Genomic DNA, 15,256 nt, shown 5'->3' on the forward strand with positions numbered 1-15,256 from the left:
GGAATGTCTGTAGAAAGCCAGATACCACTCATAGCACACAGATGTATCACATAGCGAGATTGATCCAATATCTCTATAAACACATCAGAAATATAAAAGCAGAATGGTTTCCTTTATGAACGAAACATCCGCCTATGGCCTCAAATTTATAGTATTTGCCCCATTTAATTACCATCCTGATCTGAAGAACAGGCTTCTGCTCATTGGAATGTTTAGTAGTATATATCCCACACTACCTAGAACATCATGATCTTTGGAACGAAAAACAATGGTGAACCTCTGGTTGACCATTTTTCTGGATGGGGGGAGGGAAGGTGCTGTGGTTTGAAAGAGAGAACTTTGACTGAGAGATGAGATTTGTTTAATGTTGTGAATGTTTATATAAATTAAAGATTCTTGACAGAAGACATCTCCGTCAATTATTAAACAAGGTGACAGAAAAGAAGATACAGGAGAAGGAGAGCAGAATAGCGCTCTCTGTGGGGTGCACCTTAGGGGAAGGGAGGTTGGGAGTGCAGGAGAGACTGGAGGTGTGGAAGTCGTGGAAGTTGGAGGAGACACTAAGGATAAAGGAGAAGACGGTGAAGCAGGAGAGGTTAGGGGAGTTAGAGATACAGTTAGTAAAAAGTTAATAGGGAGTGGGGGAGAGCAAGCTAGTGCATAATTTTAAGCAAGAGGTGAGAGAAAGAAACAACAAAGGGAAGCATAAGAAGAGTTAAATCAAAGGAGGAGGACTAAGAACAGGTTGGAGAGGAAGTGGTGGAGAGATGATGGTGGAATGGAGTATGAGTTGCGGAGCCTGGAGGATGAATAACCCCAGTAGATGAGGAAGGGAACAGATGTGGAGCAGAGAAAGTGGAGGAGCGACTAAGAGGAGGAGAGTTAGGACTTCCCTGGAGGTGTTGATGACGTGCCAGTAAGAGCAAGATACAACTTATGTCCACAACTTGTGTGGAGGAGGCAAGAGAAAGAATGAGTATGTGGTGGGCTGTTAAGGAGGTTAGCCCTAAAATAGCATAAAAGCCTGAGGTGAGGGGAGGCTGTAGGCCTACAGGATCAAATGAGCATAGGAACAGTGATAAAGAGAGTAAGAGCACGTTTGACAGATACAGGATCATGAACCTCAGTCACGGGAGGAAGGGGCGATCAGGGGACCAGTAGAAAATCTATAGACCTTCCAACCCATATTTAGCTCTGGAACGAGTAGTGGAACCTATTGACCAGGACAAGAAAACCATATTGCAAACTGCTGCAAGTACTTCAGCGATGGTACCCATTCGTAGCACCCCAAAAGGATGTTATAGCCAAAGAGGAACATTTACAAGAGGCTGTGAGTGATTCGGGGGAGCAACCGGGGGAGACTGAAGGAGAACAATAATTTGCTGTAACCCACTGATAATGCACTTTTGCCATTTTCACAGTTCACATTGCACATTAATCTTACATAGCATTATGGTTAAACCTTTAAGCCTCCTCTGTGGAGTCCATGTTGCTTTTATAAAATGGGCTAATACAATGATTGAAAGAAACAATGTCCAAAATGATCTCCTGAACCAAGTGGTATCATCAAAAATAAAATGATGGCAGCACGTGTATTGTGATTAAAACCATCATCTGGTCAGTAATACAATTTAAATAAATTCCTAATCACATCAATCACCACATTTTTTGTTTACATGCACGTTTAATATTTCATGGAGAATTATCTTTCAGATCCATAATGTATTAATTACAGTAAATACAATATTCAAAGCAAAGCTCATGTCCTTCTTACATGAGGAGATTGCAGCATAAGAGAAAGGAAAAGAGCAGCTTGTCTTTCTCAAACAACGAGCGACACACGTTGCAGTACAAGTTGTACGTAAAGTGGTCATTAAGGTAGCGCAGGCGTTTTTCCAAGATTTTTGATTTGTTACTGAAAAAGAACAAAAAAGGATAGAAACAGATCAACAAGCAGGCATAATATATAAAGAACTTTAAAAAATGTTTTCCTTTGGGTCAGTCTTAACAACACACAATCCGCATGCAAATGTTTTACTGTTGACATCTCAAAACTACCAATAAGAAACTATTTATTTTACAGAATGATGAAATAAAAAGTCAATACAGTTGTGTTCTACATATCAGTCTTTATCAAGTTAGTATGGATACAATGTTGAGCTTAAATATGTGGCATTAGGAAAAAGCTATTCACCTGTTACTACTGTCCTCCAGCATTGGTCTCTTTCATAGATTGACTTGTGATTTACCTAAAATAATGTACCCTGTTTTCATGTCACAAACATCTTTTCATCATGTGGTTCTGCAAGACGTCTTAAACGGCTATTTTATTTATTTAGATTCAATAGGGGTATTAATGTAGTGTAGATAGGAGTACTAATTAAGTGCAAACCTAGCCTTGGAGGGGAAGCTTGTGCTTTGCTCTGAGACAGTGGCCCTCATTATGAGTTGGCTGGTGCAGAATGAACGTGCTTTTATTAACGTGTAAGGCACGTTTCCGCACCAGCCAAATACAAGTTTGCCAGCTAATAAGAGCTAGAGGTAATTCAAGCACCTTACCGGCAACAAATAGCTAGTATTACCGGTTAAATGGGGGGGGGGGGCTCCATGGAATGGGGTTTACCCCCGTCACCGGCACTCATAATGCAGTGGTAATACCGCCAGACAGAGTGCTGTTAACGGTATTACCATTTGCCGGTATCCTGATGGAATTACTGCCAGTATGCCGGCAATGTTGTAATATCTTATTTGAACTCAAGAATATTAAGATAATTATGGTACTATGCTTTGATTGAGATAGAGGAGGGTTTGAGCATTACCATTCTGCCAACCTTGCTGTTGAAATGTTTTATTGTCACCCAGTTGGCCTAATGTCAATCTTCAGTCTCTTCTAACAACCTACTTACAATTATTACAAACAATTCTGGAATGCTGATCATGCTCATCATGCATATGATTAATTTATCTTAGTAAGTGATTTTTCATTTGCTCAAAAACGTGCTTATTTGTTATTAGCGCACAGAGATCATTATGGACCTCCTCGCAGCCAATCAGAATGTCCAGGCTGAAGTCAATGACTACTGGTATTGACTGCATTCTCAACCTTTAGGGCCTTATTCACAGAAGCGTTTTATAATAGAAAAGCAGACAGGGAAACAACAATGTAATTTCCAAGGAAGATTACTTTCAACAAGACATTTCCTCGCTGGGAGCACCTTTTTCCCGCTGCAATATCCTATTTAAAACACCAAAGAGGAAGATAAAACATGGGAAAATTTCACTTTTTTGATATAGAAAACGTTTAGATTAAATGCCACTTAAAGCCTGTTCATGTTAAAACTGCTCCCGTTTAACCAAAGTGGCAATTAAAATGCTTACCTTATTAAGATACACCTGCGATTTGAATACTACAAATAAAACCACATTTAATCTACGAACTAATTTTGCGTGTTTACTTTAATCACCAATAAAGTTTATTTGTACTTGTTCCCTAATATCGCACCTCTTTGCCAACTACAAACTCATATCAGACAGATGCCAAAACAGGTCAAATCTTTCTTTTGCAAATGTGGTGTTAGATAAACAGATGAAAAACAAATGTTTCTCCTGGCTACATACAATAGTATTATTCAAGAATAATTAACATTAACAGCACAAAATACAGTGAAAGAAACTGAAATGAACTTGTGGGGAGTGGGTGGCGGGGAAGACTGGTAGGGCTGGAAAGTTGTTCTCTCGTAGAAAGGCCACTTGCAACATTCAAGTACCAAGAAGTGTCTGTTTAGGTCTAGGCTGGTCTCATAGGGGAGGCCAACACATTATTTCATAAGGTAAAACAACATCTACATGTAAGCCCCTCTTTCCAGAGCCTTTGCTAACAACTTAACTTCCCAGGCATCATGAAACGTTCGAGCTGAACATCTTTTCTCTTCTTGTCACCGCAGCAGACATACTGCCTGAGAATACATGACAAAACACATTCCCCTGGCTAGAAGAGGCATTATGCATCCCGATTGCTTACATTACCTGCAAATTAAGCCTTTTGTCTTATAATTCTCTTCCAAAACACTACCTAACTACACAAAAGCTACCAATCTGTTACACATAGAAAGAAAGTATATATAAATTGTCTTTTTACGTTTGCAATTCACTCAAGACACGTGACAGAAGGAGCCAACCTGCCAGCTTGGACTGAGATTGTAGATCTTCAAGTAGTAGGATCTGGATCACTCCAGGACCTTCTTGACCTCTGGAATGTTTGGCACTGATGGATTATGGCCTTTTGTAATTTCTGTGGTGGTCTAAAACTGAAAGGAACCACATTTTCAAAGTGGGATGGGAAATGTATGTGTTGGGAGTAATCAGAATTGTCAGATACAAAGGCCTTAACTATTAGCAAGGGTTTGTGTTAGGCTGAAAATAGACAGGGGACAGGTTACAGGATTGTTTGTTTGATTTAATTTTACGCAGGGATCAACTAAGAGATGAGGGATTACATGTGTAGTCGACTAATGAAGGGGGTTCTTGCTTCAGGTACCCTTTTTTGAGTTTTACCTAAATTAACGATACATTGGGCCTCATTCCGACCCTGGCGCAAAGGGATACCGGGCACCGGTAAGGACACCGGTGCCGGTAATCCCTTTGCGCCCTATTCCCCAACGGGACCCGTAAGGTACGTTTGGTCGGACCAAACGTACCTTACGGTTCCCGTTAGGGGACCAGGGCGCAAATAACAGCCTTGCAATGCGCCGGGCCGTTATTTGCGCCCTCCCCATTCCCATTGAGCCCTATGGGGGCTCAAATGGGAATGGGGAATGGTTTGGTAAATGGGGACTTACTGGTCCCTCCAAGGTCGGAATGGACCGGTAAGTCCCCATCTCACCAAACCGGAGTCAGACCCGGTTTTGGAGGCAGCCATGGCGCTAACAGCGCCATGGCTACCTCCAAACTCGAAATGAGGCCCATTGACTGTTGGCAGCCTATTGTTACAGGTTGCCCAAGCTTTCTCTATTTTAACTCCTTCCCGCTTCCATGAAGGATTATTCGTACATGAACCTCTCACCTTAAATGGAAGTTAAAATGTGCCCCTCTCCACCTCAAGTCACAAATATCAATCTGATGTCCAGCGAAGCCACAACATATGTTCCAATGTATTTCTTTGTGGTGGTGTATTACGTGTGTCTGGGTATGCAATGGTCCTCCAGGATATGAACTGTCAGCTTAGTGGATTTACACTAAACAGTGGCTACTCAACTAAACCAGGATACTCTTCAAACTGTATGCATCACATATAAGGGAGCTGCTGCCCATACACTAACAAGTCAAGAAACTTGCTGGCTCGGGTAGGGCACGTTCCTCTACAAGCCACAACATTGCAAGGCACAAGACTAAACTGGCATTCAAAGATAAATCCAGGAAGCAGACCTTCTATTGCTACGTCCCATACTCCTGGAACACCATTCCTGTCGCAATCAGTACTGTACCAATGCTCCTGCAACTCAGAAAAGAACTAAAGATCATTCTCTCCATGGAATACAAAGGTGTCAGTATTACTAGATATATACCACCCGTGGGGTGTATGATGGGATATTCATGCTAATATAGGCTGTAACCTCCCCTTCTATTATCTATCCAGTGCTCTAGATTCCTAGTTAGATGTGTGCTATAAAAACCACAAACAAATGCAACTAAAAATAAGAAAAACGATATAAGGTGTGCACACACTTGCTTTTAGTACATGTGTGGTGTAAACCTAGGCAGTGGGACATTGGGGAATTAAACCTTTGGAACAATATCCTTGTACCCCGTATAACTTTTGCTCCCACTGACTCATCTGCATACAACCCTCCCCAAAAGATGAAGATGTGCTAAATTTTGTGGAGACCATTGAATGGAAGAGCAAACATAGCCATGATTACAGAATACTGGCTGAACCAGAGAAACGCTTGAATATTCTATCTGTAGATATAGCGGATCTTTGGTTTGCTATGGCCAATACTAGTAGTGTATCAAGGCTTGCCTCCAGAAATGATATTTGTGTTTCTGTTTATTCAGAATTCAAAGCTGCCCAGGTAGCAAACTGATAATCTAGTGCATGGTCTTGTTCTCAAGGTAAACATGCTGCACTTGAGAGATTCACCTGAGCATCTATTAGTCTCTTCAGCAATGTAAGAGCAAGATAACTAGTTGCAATCTTGAAAACAGCCATACATATATAGTCTTGGCGGATATGCTTTACAACCATGGCAAAGTCTTTGTGGGTACGCTTTGGGGCTGACCAGAGAACAAACGTAAGAAATATACAAATGTTGTGTTAGTCTCCTACTAAACCTCTGATGTCTTTGTGCATGGCATGATTAAGCATGTTGTCCAGAATGCATCTAAAATGACTTTCTAGATAAATGGTATAATACCCTCATGATTTCCATCATACCCTGCTTACAAAAACCTACCCTCCACCCCAAAAGTGGTCAAAAAGCCCACCTTAGGCAGTGGTGGGCTTCACAGCTAAGAGTACTATTGTACCCAAATTAAGGCCCTGGAAAGAGTTGGATCTCTGCGCTTGGTGAAAGAAAAAAACACTACACCAGTGGAACCCTTACTATTGTGCTGTAATATTGTTATGAGCCGACTCCCAGAACATCTATGAACTAATTCCTATTTACCTTGTACAAATATTTAACATTACATGCCACCATTAACCTCCCTACATAGTGCTGTCACTAAAATAACAAGCATTTACATATGTAAGACAGTGCCTCTTGATATTCATAAATTGAAACAAAAATAATATTCTCACTCTTGTATTTATCATTTATGTCAAGTTTTCTTATAGCAATATGCAAAAGCATATATGAAATATGGGCTTTAAAAACAGTATAATCACACAACAAGCAGTCGCTAATGGTAGCAATAACTTAGTTTAAAAAATACTTGCAGCCTGCTCTTTTACTATTCACTTCTTTGACTGTAAAGCCTATTACCAATGAAAGATTTGTATATCCACCTAAAACATGGTCTAAAAAGATTTAAAGATATACTGATAGTAGTATGGTCAAGATTGGCGACCCAGTAGACAAGTGATGCTATATCAACCACTGCAAACCCATTTAATGTAAAGGGATAAAAACTCTAACAAAAGACAAGTCATCTAAGGGCAGCTACCACTCTAAAACTTTGGATTAAAATAAACAGGCAAACCCAGTGAAAATGCACCTGTTGGGTTCCACCTTCCATACACTAGTGCATATGAGGGTCCAAGTATCCTAGCTGGGGGCCTGCAAGGAAGAGTAGAGGTTTTCAAATGCACTTTTCCCAGACTTGACGCACATCATAGCTCAATGTACCTCCACACACCAGAGAAGAGTTAGAAGCTGGCCTAACCAAAACAAATCACGGCCCCTACTACCTATCCAATGGTTTTAACAATGTATCGTAACTGAAGATCATCAGAATGCAGCTGAATTCTATTGACAACTACTTTGTGTTATATTAAAGTAATTTTAATTGCTTTGTGAACAAACAAGATTAACTAGAGTATGATGCAGTGTGCCAGATCTGTCTAATCACTTGATGAGACAATGGATCTTGCATTAGGGAAAAGGGTACATCGTGTGTTGGCTGATATTTCACCTGTTGAGAAAGGATACTGTAATATTCGATTTTAACACATTGAACATGCATTTTAGAGTACTTGTTCAAAGGAAGACTTAACATTTCTGCTGCTGTTGCCATTATATTCTACATGGAAATCACGGTATTTGGCAGAGAATTACTTGAGAAGTAAATTTTGCCACTTGATTAAGTCAATATAGCCTTAGCAAACACCATTGTGATGCTGTCGTTTTAGTATAAAGTAGGCATAGAAAGGCAGAACTAATCTTGGTTGAAAGGTGATCTGAGAATCAGTGGCATTGTATCAACAACATAAATAGGCTGAACCAGTTCAAGTAACTGCAACAAAACACTACAAAATGAACTGGCAGAAAACAAAACTCAAGCAAAACACTAATTGTCATTGCAAGTGTATCAAAGAGTGGGTGGGTTGTAATAACAAATGCCCTAAGCTGTAGCTCCAAGGCAGGGTGCATTAACCTTTTTCTTTTCTCCTGGTGATTTACAAAATATTTATTTGTTGAGAAGTCTCAGGATTCAGACTCATAAGGGGCAGCATATAGTATTGCCCATCATGAGGTGCCATTAAGTTCTTGACGTTCAGAGTACATCATGTATCCTGGTTTACATCAGTGTGTAACTTTTAAGAGATGCCTATTGAGAATTGCGTGGTTAGTAATTACTTTTTATCATCTTCGGTGAGCACAGACTCGCTGTACTCTGGGCATAAACCTAACTACCATCCCTATCCTAGAAAAGTGAGAATTTGATACTGATGTGGCTATTTATAGGCGCGTTACAAATACCATATCATATCATATATCATATCATTTATGATGATGCAGCAGTGACTGTCAAAATATATTAATGCATATTTATGATTGAAACTTGGGTCCGAAAAAAGCCCCAAATCGCCAAAAAAAAGGTATGCATGCTCTATTCAATAGTAGAGGAAATTGGATTGTGATTGCGAAAGGATACTGACCTGGATGTGAGGAAGCCTATATGGAACTTGAAACCTTTCAAACCCCTTCTGGCATCGAAGTCTGACACCTGTGGGAATTGAATTCCCAGTTAGCAATGTGAGCCCAGGATGAAGTTCCCTTTGAGTTGGCGGGAAAAGATTTTTCGCAAGTCTTGACCCCTGCCTACCCCAAAAGGCTTTCTGTGCTCGGTCACTATGTTGATCCATACCAAGGTGCAAGACCACGGTGCCAAAGCCCAATGAAAACCAACTATCCACCCTCTCTGTCCTCAGGGGAGCAGGAGCCCCCCTCACTGCTGGAGCAGTGCCCACCACCCCAGAAGAACACCTGGGGCAACCAGTCACCCAAGGTAGGCCACTAGGCTTACCCAGCTGCATTCAGAGCATTTAACAAAATTTCGAATTGGTCAGAAAAATCACCACACCGCTGCCCAAATCAAGCAAAATGCGCCTGACGCCATGAGAAACTCTCCCCGCGGGCATTTGGTGAACTTTAACGCCACTTCAGCATCATTATCTGGCTTTCCTCCATAGTATGCCACGAGACTTAGCCATTCCAAAATGGCCGCCTGTGATCCTGCCTTCGTTCTACCAGCCTAACATCCTCCTGCTGCGAGGAGCACGACGTGATTGGTCCTCATTCAGTATTTATAGCCTATCATATCGTCGGCTGGCGAGCACCGGCCCACCAGCAAAAGCACACCTCTAAGGCTACTTCTCGCTTTACATGCTGGTAACCCTGTCTTCTGTAATACGGCCCGTAACACAAGCAAGGCCTGCCCTCTGTTCTCTGCCCAGGTCTCCAACTGGCACTGGCTTCACGAGTACACCGGCACCGCGCTCAACACACATAAAATATATTGGCCACAACTGTCTCTTTGTCCCCACACCCATATGCGCTGCCTGCAAAGTGCATGGGCCCGCTGCACAATCACACCGGTATACGTGCTCCCACGCATTGCTCACTTGCACCGATTGGAAACACTAAGGATCTCTCCACTTACTCTGCCTGACTACTCGATCACCACCTCCGCCGGATTGTGCCCTAACAATAATGCCCAACTATCATGACTGTTCATGCTATTAATCAGTAATTGCAACTGTTTCTATTTGACTCTGCTTTTGACTATGCCTATTCTGTCCCTAGTCACCTATGATTGACTGCGCCGCTATAATTCTAGAGAATACATCTCGCCCAGTGGTTTAATTGATTTAGCATGCTGCCATCTATGTTTCAACTAGCCCCTTTGGTAAACGTGATTTAGTGTGCCCCTAGTTATATTGCATCTAGCCATTTGTGAAATTCACTAGTTCCTGCCATTTTGCTGCATCTAGCATCCATGCTGCATTTAGTATCTATTGGCCCTGCCATCTGATTGTTGCATTGAGCACCTAGCTGCACTGCCATTTGATTGTTGCTTTTAGCATCTTTGCTGCATTTAGTATCTACTGGCCCTGCCATCTGTTTGTTGCATTTAGCACCCAGCTGCACTCGCCATTTGATTGTTGCATTTAGCACCCAGCTGCCCTCGCAATTTGATTGTTGCATTTAGCATCTAGCTGCATTGTCATCTGATCGCGGCACTCAGCATCTATGTTGCATTTAGCCTCTATTGGCCCTGCCATTTGATCGTTGCATTTCACCTACACCCAACAGAATGTACCTACCAGGCATCTTCTCAGCACCGCTGAGAGTAATTCTCCACCTCATCCACTCTTCTAGAGTTCCAAGTCTCACCTCTAGCTCTGCCTCCACAGGCACCATTCCCCTTACCATCATGTCTTATGTCTAGACTCTACCGCCTACATTCACCATCATACCCACCTTGCCCCATCTCTCCACGCCATGTAGTCTATCCACCAGAAATGTCAGATTACGAGCCAGACTACCCAAACTATATGAGCCTTGTGCCAGGGATTCAACCCAGTCTAAACTGACTAACCGGACCCCACCTCTGCACCCGGGCACTCCCACCAACCATCCCATGAACAGTCCTAAGCATGACCTAACTAATAATAAGACCAAGTATAAGGTTCACAACACAGCCACCATGCCTACCCGCACTAAAACTATTGCCAAGCCCATTAGAGGCGCCTTAATTAATGCGCGATCTGTAGTAGCCCATGCCACAGATATAGCAGACCTCATTCTAGAAGAAAAACGAGACTTTCTAGCCATCACTGAGTCCATGCAGCCACTGGCCCAGCTCTCTCGCTAGCTATCCCTGATGTCTATACTATCCTCCGAGAGGACAGAATAGAATCCAGAGGTGGAGGCCTCGCCATAATTGCCAAAACACACCTTAACATTAGACTTGACAGCACAAACAACCTCACATCTTGCGAATCTCTCACAGCTAAGCTGCCTACTGCCAATTCACAAACTATCACCATTCTTTTATTCTACAGACCTCCCAGTCCCTTAGGTCTTTCGAGGAAGATTTCACTACCATCCTTACCAACAGCCTAAAAAATACCTCCCAAAGTCTCATTTTAGGTGATTTTAACCTAGGCCTTAAAGACCCAAAGACCACCAGGCAACCCTCATTGACAATACCTTGTCAGAATTAGGCTTTTCCCAAAGAGTGCCCACCCCTACCCAACCCTTGACTGGGTAGCAGACCATAACTGTGTGGCCTCCATCACTGCCAACTCCCCTCAACCGTGGTCCGACTACCATCTCCTTACCTTCGCCCTCGAAGCCTCATGCCCCATTTCCAATAACCTACTAGCTACAGCTAACCCCACGAGAAACAAGAAAAACATCACAGCGGAAAGAGTCATCCCCCTCATTCTCCCGACTCTGAACCAACTCTGAGCTACCTCCAACCCGCACCACCTCGTGGAAGGTTACAACAAAATCATGCGTTCAGCTCTAGACTCTATTGCACCGCTAAAACTGAGAAAAAGCAAACTGATAAAACACTTAAACACTTGGTTCTCTACCCACTTAAAAGTTCTCAAATTAGAGAAACGTAAAAAGGAAGAAGTCTGGAGGCAATCACCCACAGACAACAACAAATTGATCCTCAATAAAATAGCTTCCACATACAAAAAAGAAATCATAATCGCTAAACAAGAATCTTATAACCAGAGAATATCACAAGCCAATTCCAGTACCAAAGAATTGTTTACTATCATCAAAGAGTTGGAAACACCTGTCCCTATCCCGAACACATGTGTGAAAGATAAACAATGGTGCACCAGTGTCCAAAACGCACTCTCCAACAAAGTCGCAGGCCTACAAATCAAAATTAATAACAAGAAAGAATCCCTCACCAACTCTACTTACTCCACCAACACTCCCCCCCGCCCTACACCCCATATCCCTACACCCAACCCACTCTCCCGCTTCAGCTTCTCCAAAGTCTCCACGTTAGAATTGGAAAAAATGATCCTCGGTCTCAAACCCTCTAACTGCCAGGGCGACCCTTGCCCCTCACAAATTATTAAAGATACGTAAGAAACCTCTCACCATTCATTACCAAACTCATTAACACCTCCTTCTCCTCGGGCATCATCCCCAACAATCTCAAAGAGTGTTGGGTTCTCCCTTTACTCAAAAAACCCTCCCTAAACCCTACTACACCAACTAACTACAGACCCATCACCACCGTCCCCTTCCTGCTCAAAATACTAGACAAGACAGCGTATCTACAAATACAACAATACCATGAACTAAACTATCTCCTGGGAATCCGGCAATCAGGCTTTAGACCCCAACACGGGACAGAGACTGCCCTCATTGATCTCAATTCTCAAATCGACACCCTCAGAGATAACGGGAAAACTACTCTACTACTTCTACTTGACCTCTCTGCAGCATTTGATTTAGTAGATCACAAAATTCTCTGTAACCACCTAGACTCGGCAGCCCATTTCTCTCAAGAAGCCATCGGCTGGATTGAGTCCTTCCTGAACAACACGTCTATGCGTTTCTTCTCAACCTCAGCATCCGCTGACCCTATCCCCATCACTTGCGTGGTCTCTAGGGGTCATGCGTCTCCCCCACATTGTACAACGTGTTCACGAAGCCCCTGTTTGATGATCTTCACGGTCTGGGTATCACTTACACTAATTACGTCGATGATACCCAGATCCTCATCCCGCTGACACGAGATTACAACAAGGATTTGGGCTTGGTGAACATGGTGTCCCGCATCATCCAGGCATGGATGGCTTCCCACAGTCTATGCCTGAATGGTGACAAGACGGAACTCATTATCCTCGGCTCCACCCCCAACCTAAACAAACTGGACCACAACTACACCAGCTTCATCATAGATGGCAACTCTATCAAGGTAGCCAAGGAAGCGAAAACTCTCGGAATCTATCTAGACTCTTCCCTCTCCTTCCTTAAACAGGTTAGCTCCATGGCCTCCTCCACAGCCTACACATGTAAACTAATAAGAGCAGCCAAACCCTTCCTATCCAGCCAGAGCTGCATTACACCCTAACCCGAGCCCTTATACTATCAAAACTGGCCTATTGCAACGCCCTTTACGTACGAGCCAACAAATATGTTAAAAATAAAATCCAGACTCTGCAAACAATGCTCTTAGAGCAGCGCTCAGCATTCCCAAGAGAGAACACATTTCTAACATTAGGAGAGCCCATAACTGGCTCACCACCACCGACAAAATCCTGCTCAAAGTAGCCTCTTTAACCCATAAATACCTTAACAATGCAGCCCCCCGTTACTTAGTCGACAGAATACAATGATACACCCCTAACCGACCCACCAGAACCACCAATACCAACTTGCTCTCAGTCCCCAAGTTCAAACGAACCAAAACGGGTGGTAACAGCTTCCAGGTGAAAGCAGCCCAACACTGGAACTCCCTGCCACCTTCCTTAAGGACAGCTCAAACCTACCCCCACTTTAGACGCAACTACGTTCAGTGGATAAAGGACAACGACCGATAACTCACCTTGCCTAACCTATGTATACTATGTAAATATGCACATTCGTAAACTGTTTATCACTGCAACTGTCGCAAATGTTTTAACCATGTACACACTGTAAATACATACCTATGTACACACTGTAACTATTGTACAGCACTGTAACCAAGCTGAGAATAAACTTGCTGCTCCTGCACCCTTATACCTTCGGGTCTGGCGCGCAATATAAATAAATGAACAAACAAACAAACAAACCAAACAATATGGCTGGCTCTGAGCAGTTTTCATTACCCGAAATACCATGAATGGAGCTGCCTGCACCAGTCAGCCACCACAGCTGCGAAATCCTGGAAGAGAGTGGGCTGTGTGGCTTCTGCACCACAATTCATATTGCTTCCAGGTGTTCCTTTGTCACGAAGCTGCATCAGCAGCACTGCAGACCCAGAACACTTGGGAATGCAAGTCTGCTCTCCTTGGTCATAACTGCAGTAAATACCTGACAGCCAAAGTTGTAACCACTTCCTAACTACCAATCACAAGAGTGCATCACAGTCATTGCCTGTTGGATTATCTCCTTGTAGTATATTGTAATTATTGATAAATACAGAGAGTGATATACCTGTCAATTATTTGACTCTCTGACCTTTCTTTAAACTTCCTGCATCTCTGGTGCCTGTCTGACAACCCTCCCCACCATGAAATATAGCTGCAGACTCTGTCTCCCTTGTTCTTTGTCTTATCGGCAGTGCTCTGCTATCATAGGCTACGCGAAAGCATTATACTAATGAGCAAGACACACTATCCAGCAGACCACCTCTTCAATAAGTGTCACAGCAGCTGTCTAATTATTCTCTGTTGCCCACTAGAAAGCCCCCCTGGCCTTTCCCTATGGCTCTAATATCTTGCTCCATCAATAATTGTGGGCCATGCCTTCTTAACTTCACCCAATGAGGAGATGGCAGACCTGATACTAATGAGAAAGATACACTATCCAGCAGACCACCTATTCAACAAGGCTACTCCAACTGTCTCACAGTATCTATTTGCTCTCAGATGGCCACCAGAAAGCCCACTGACCGTTTCTCTATAGATGTTCCAGCCTCACTCCACCAAAAAAGATGGGCCATGTCTTCATGACATCACCCAATAAGGAGATGGCAGACATGCCTGCCTACACTGTATTGATTCTGTCCAAGTACATCACAACACGGGGGAACTATAAACCTATCGTTTTGATTGACATCCACTTTGTGGGATGAAGGAAGCTTTGGGAGTCACAAGCATTCCTTTATTCAAAGTGATAGCATGTTACCCTGTATTTCCATCAGCCTCATTCCCTTTCAGCAGCTTGGAATCATTACTCAATTACAATAAGCCAGGTTAACCCTGTACTGCATTTATCAGTAGCCTACTCTGACTACGATACACATGGTCAGAAGAAACCATCTGACAGGGGAACTCTACAAAAAGAGCGACCAGAGGGAATTTTTTGTGCGTAAAAAAGAGTGATAATTTCTCAAAGAACCCCACACATGACAAACAACTATGAGGGAAAGTAGTTGGGAATGTTGCAAACAGCTATTGAAAAAAAAAACAGAAGCTGCATTTGAATGTTTGTAAAAACAAGATAAATGATACTGACCTGTTATTGCATTCATTACAAATAAAGTAAACAGCCTGTACTTCTTTTTTTAAATCAGAGAACAATTTAAATAGGGGAACTTGGGTTTAACACCTGATAAAATATATTGA

General features: G+C 42.7%; 1 protein-coding gene across 1 annotated transcript in view; it reads right to left on the reverse strand.

The window, feature by feature from the left end:
- DNAH12 (dynein axonemal heavy chain 12) overlaps nt 1-15,256 on the reverse strand; it is a 3,791,933-nt gene that overhangs the window by 700,178 nt on the left and 3,076,499 nt on the right. The window contains exon 60 of the mRNA XM_069643677.1: nt 1,775-1,915. Coding sequence (XP_069499778.1) covers nt 1,775-1,915 — 141 coding nt within the window. The remainder of the gene's footprint in view (nt 1-1,774; nt 1,916-15,256) is intronic.

The sequence above is a fragment of the Ambystoma mexicanum genome, chromosome 2p (genome assembly GCF_040938575.1).
Source record: "Ambystoma mexicanum isolate Mex_15411 chromosome 2p, UKY_AmexF1_1, whole genome shotgun sequence".
Lineage (NCBI taxonomy): Eukaryota > Metazoa > Chordata > Amphibia > Caudata > Ambystomatidae > Ambystoma > Ambystoma mexicanum.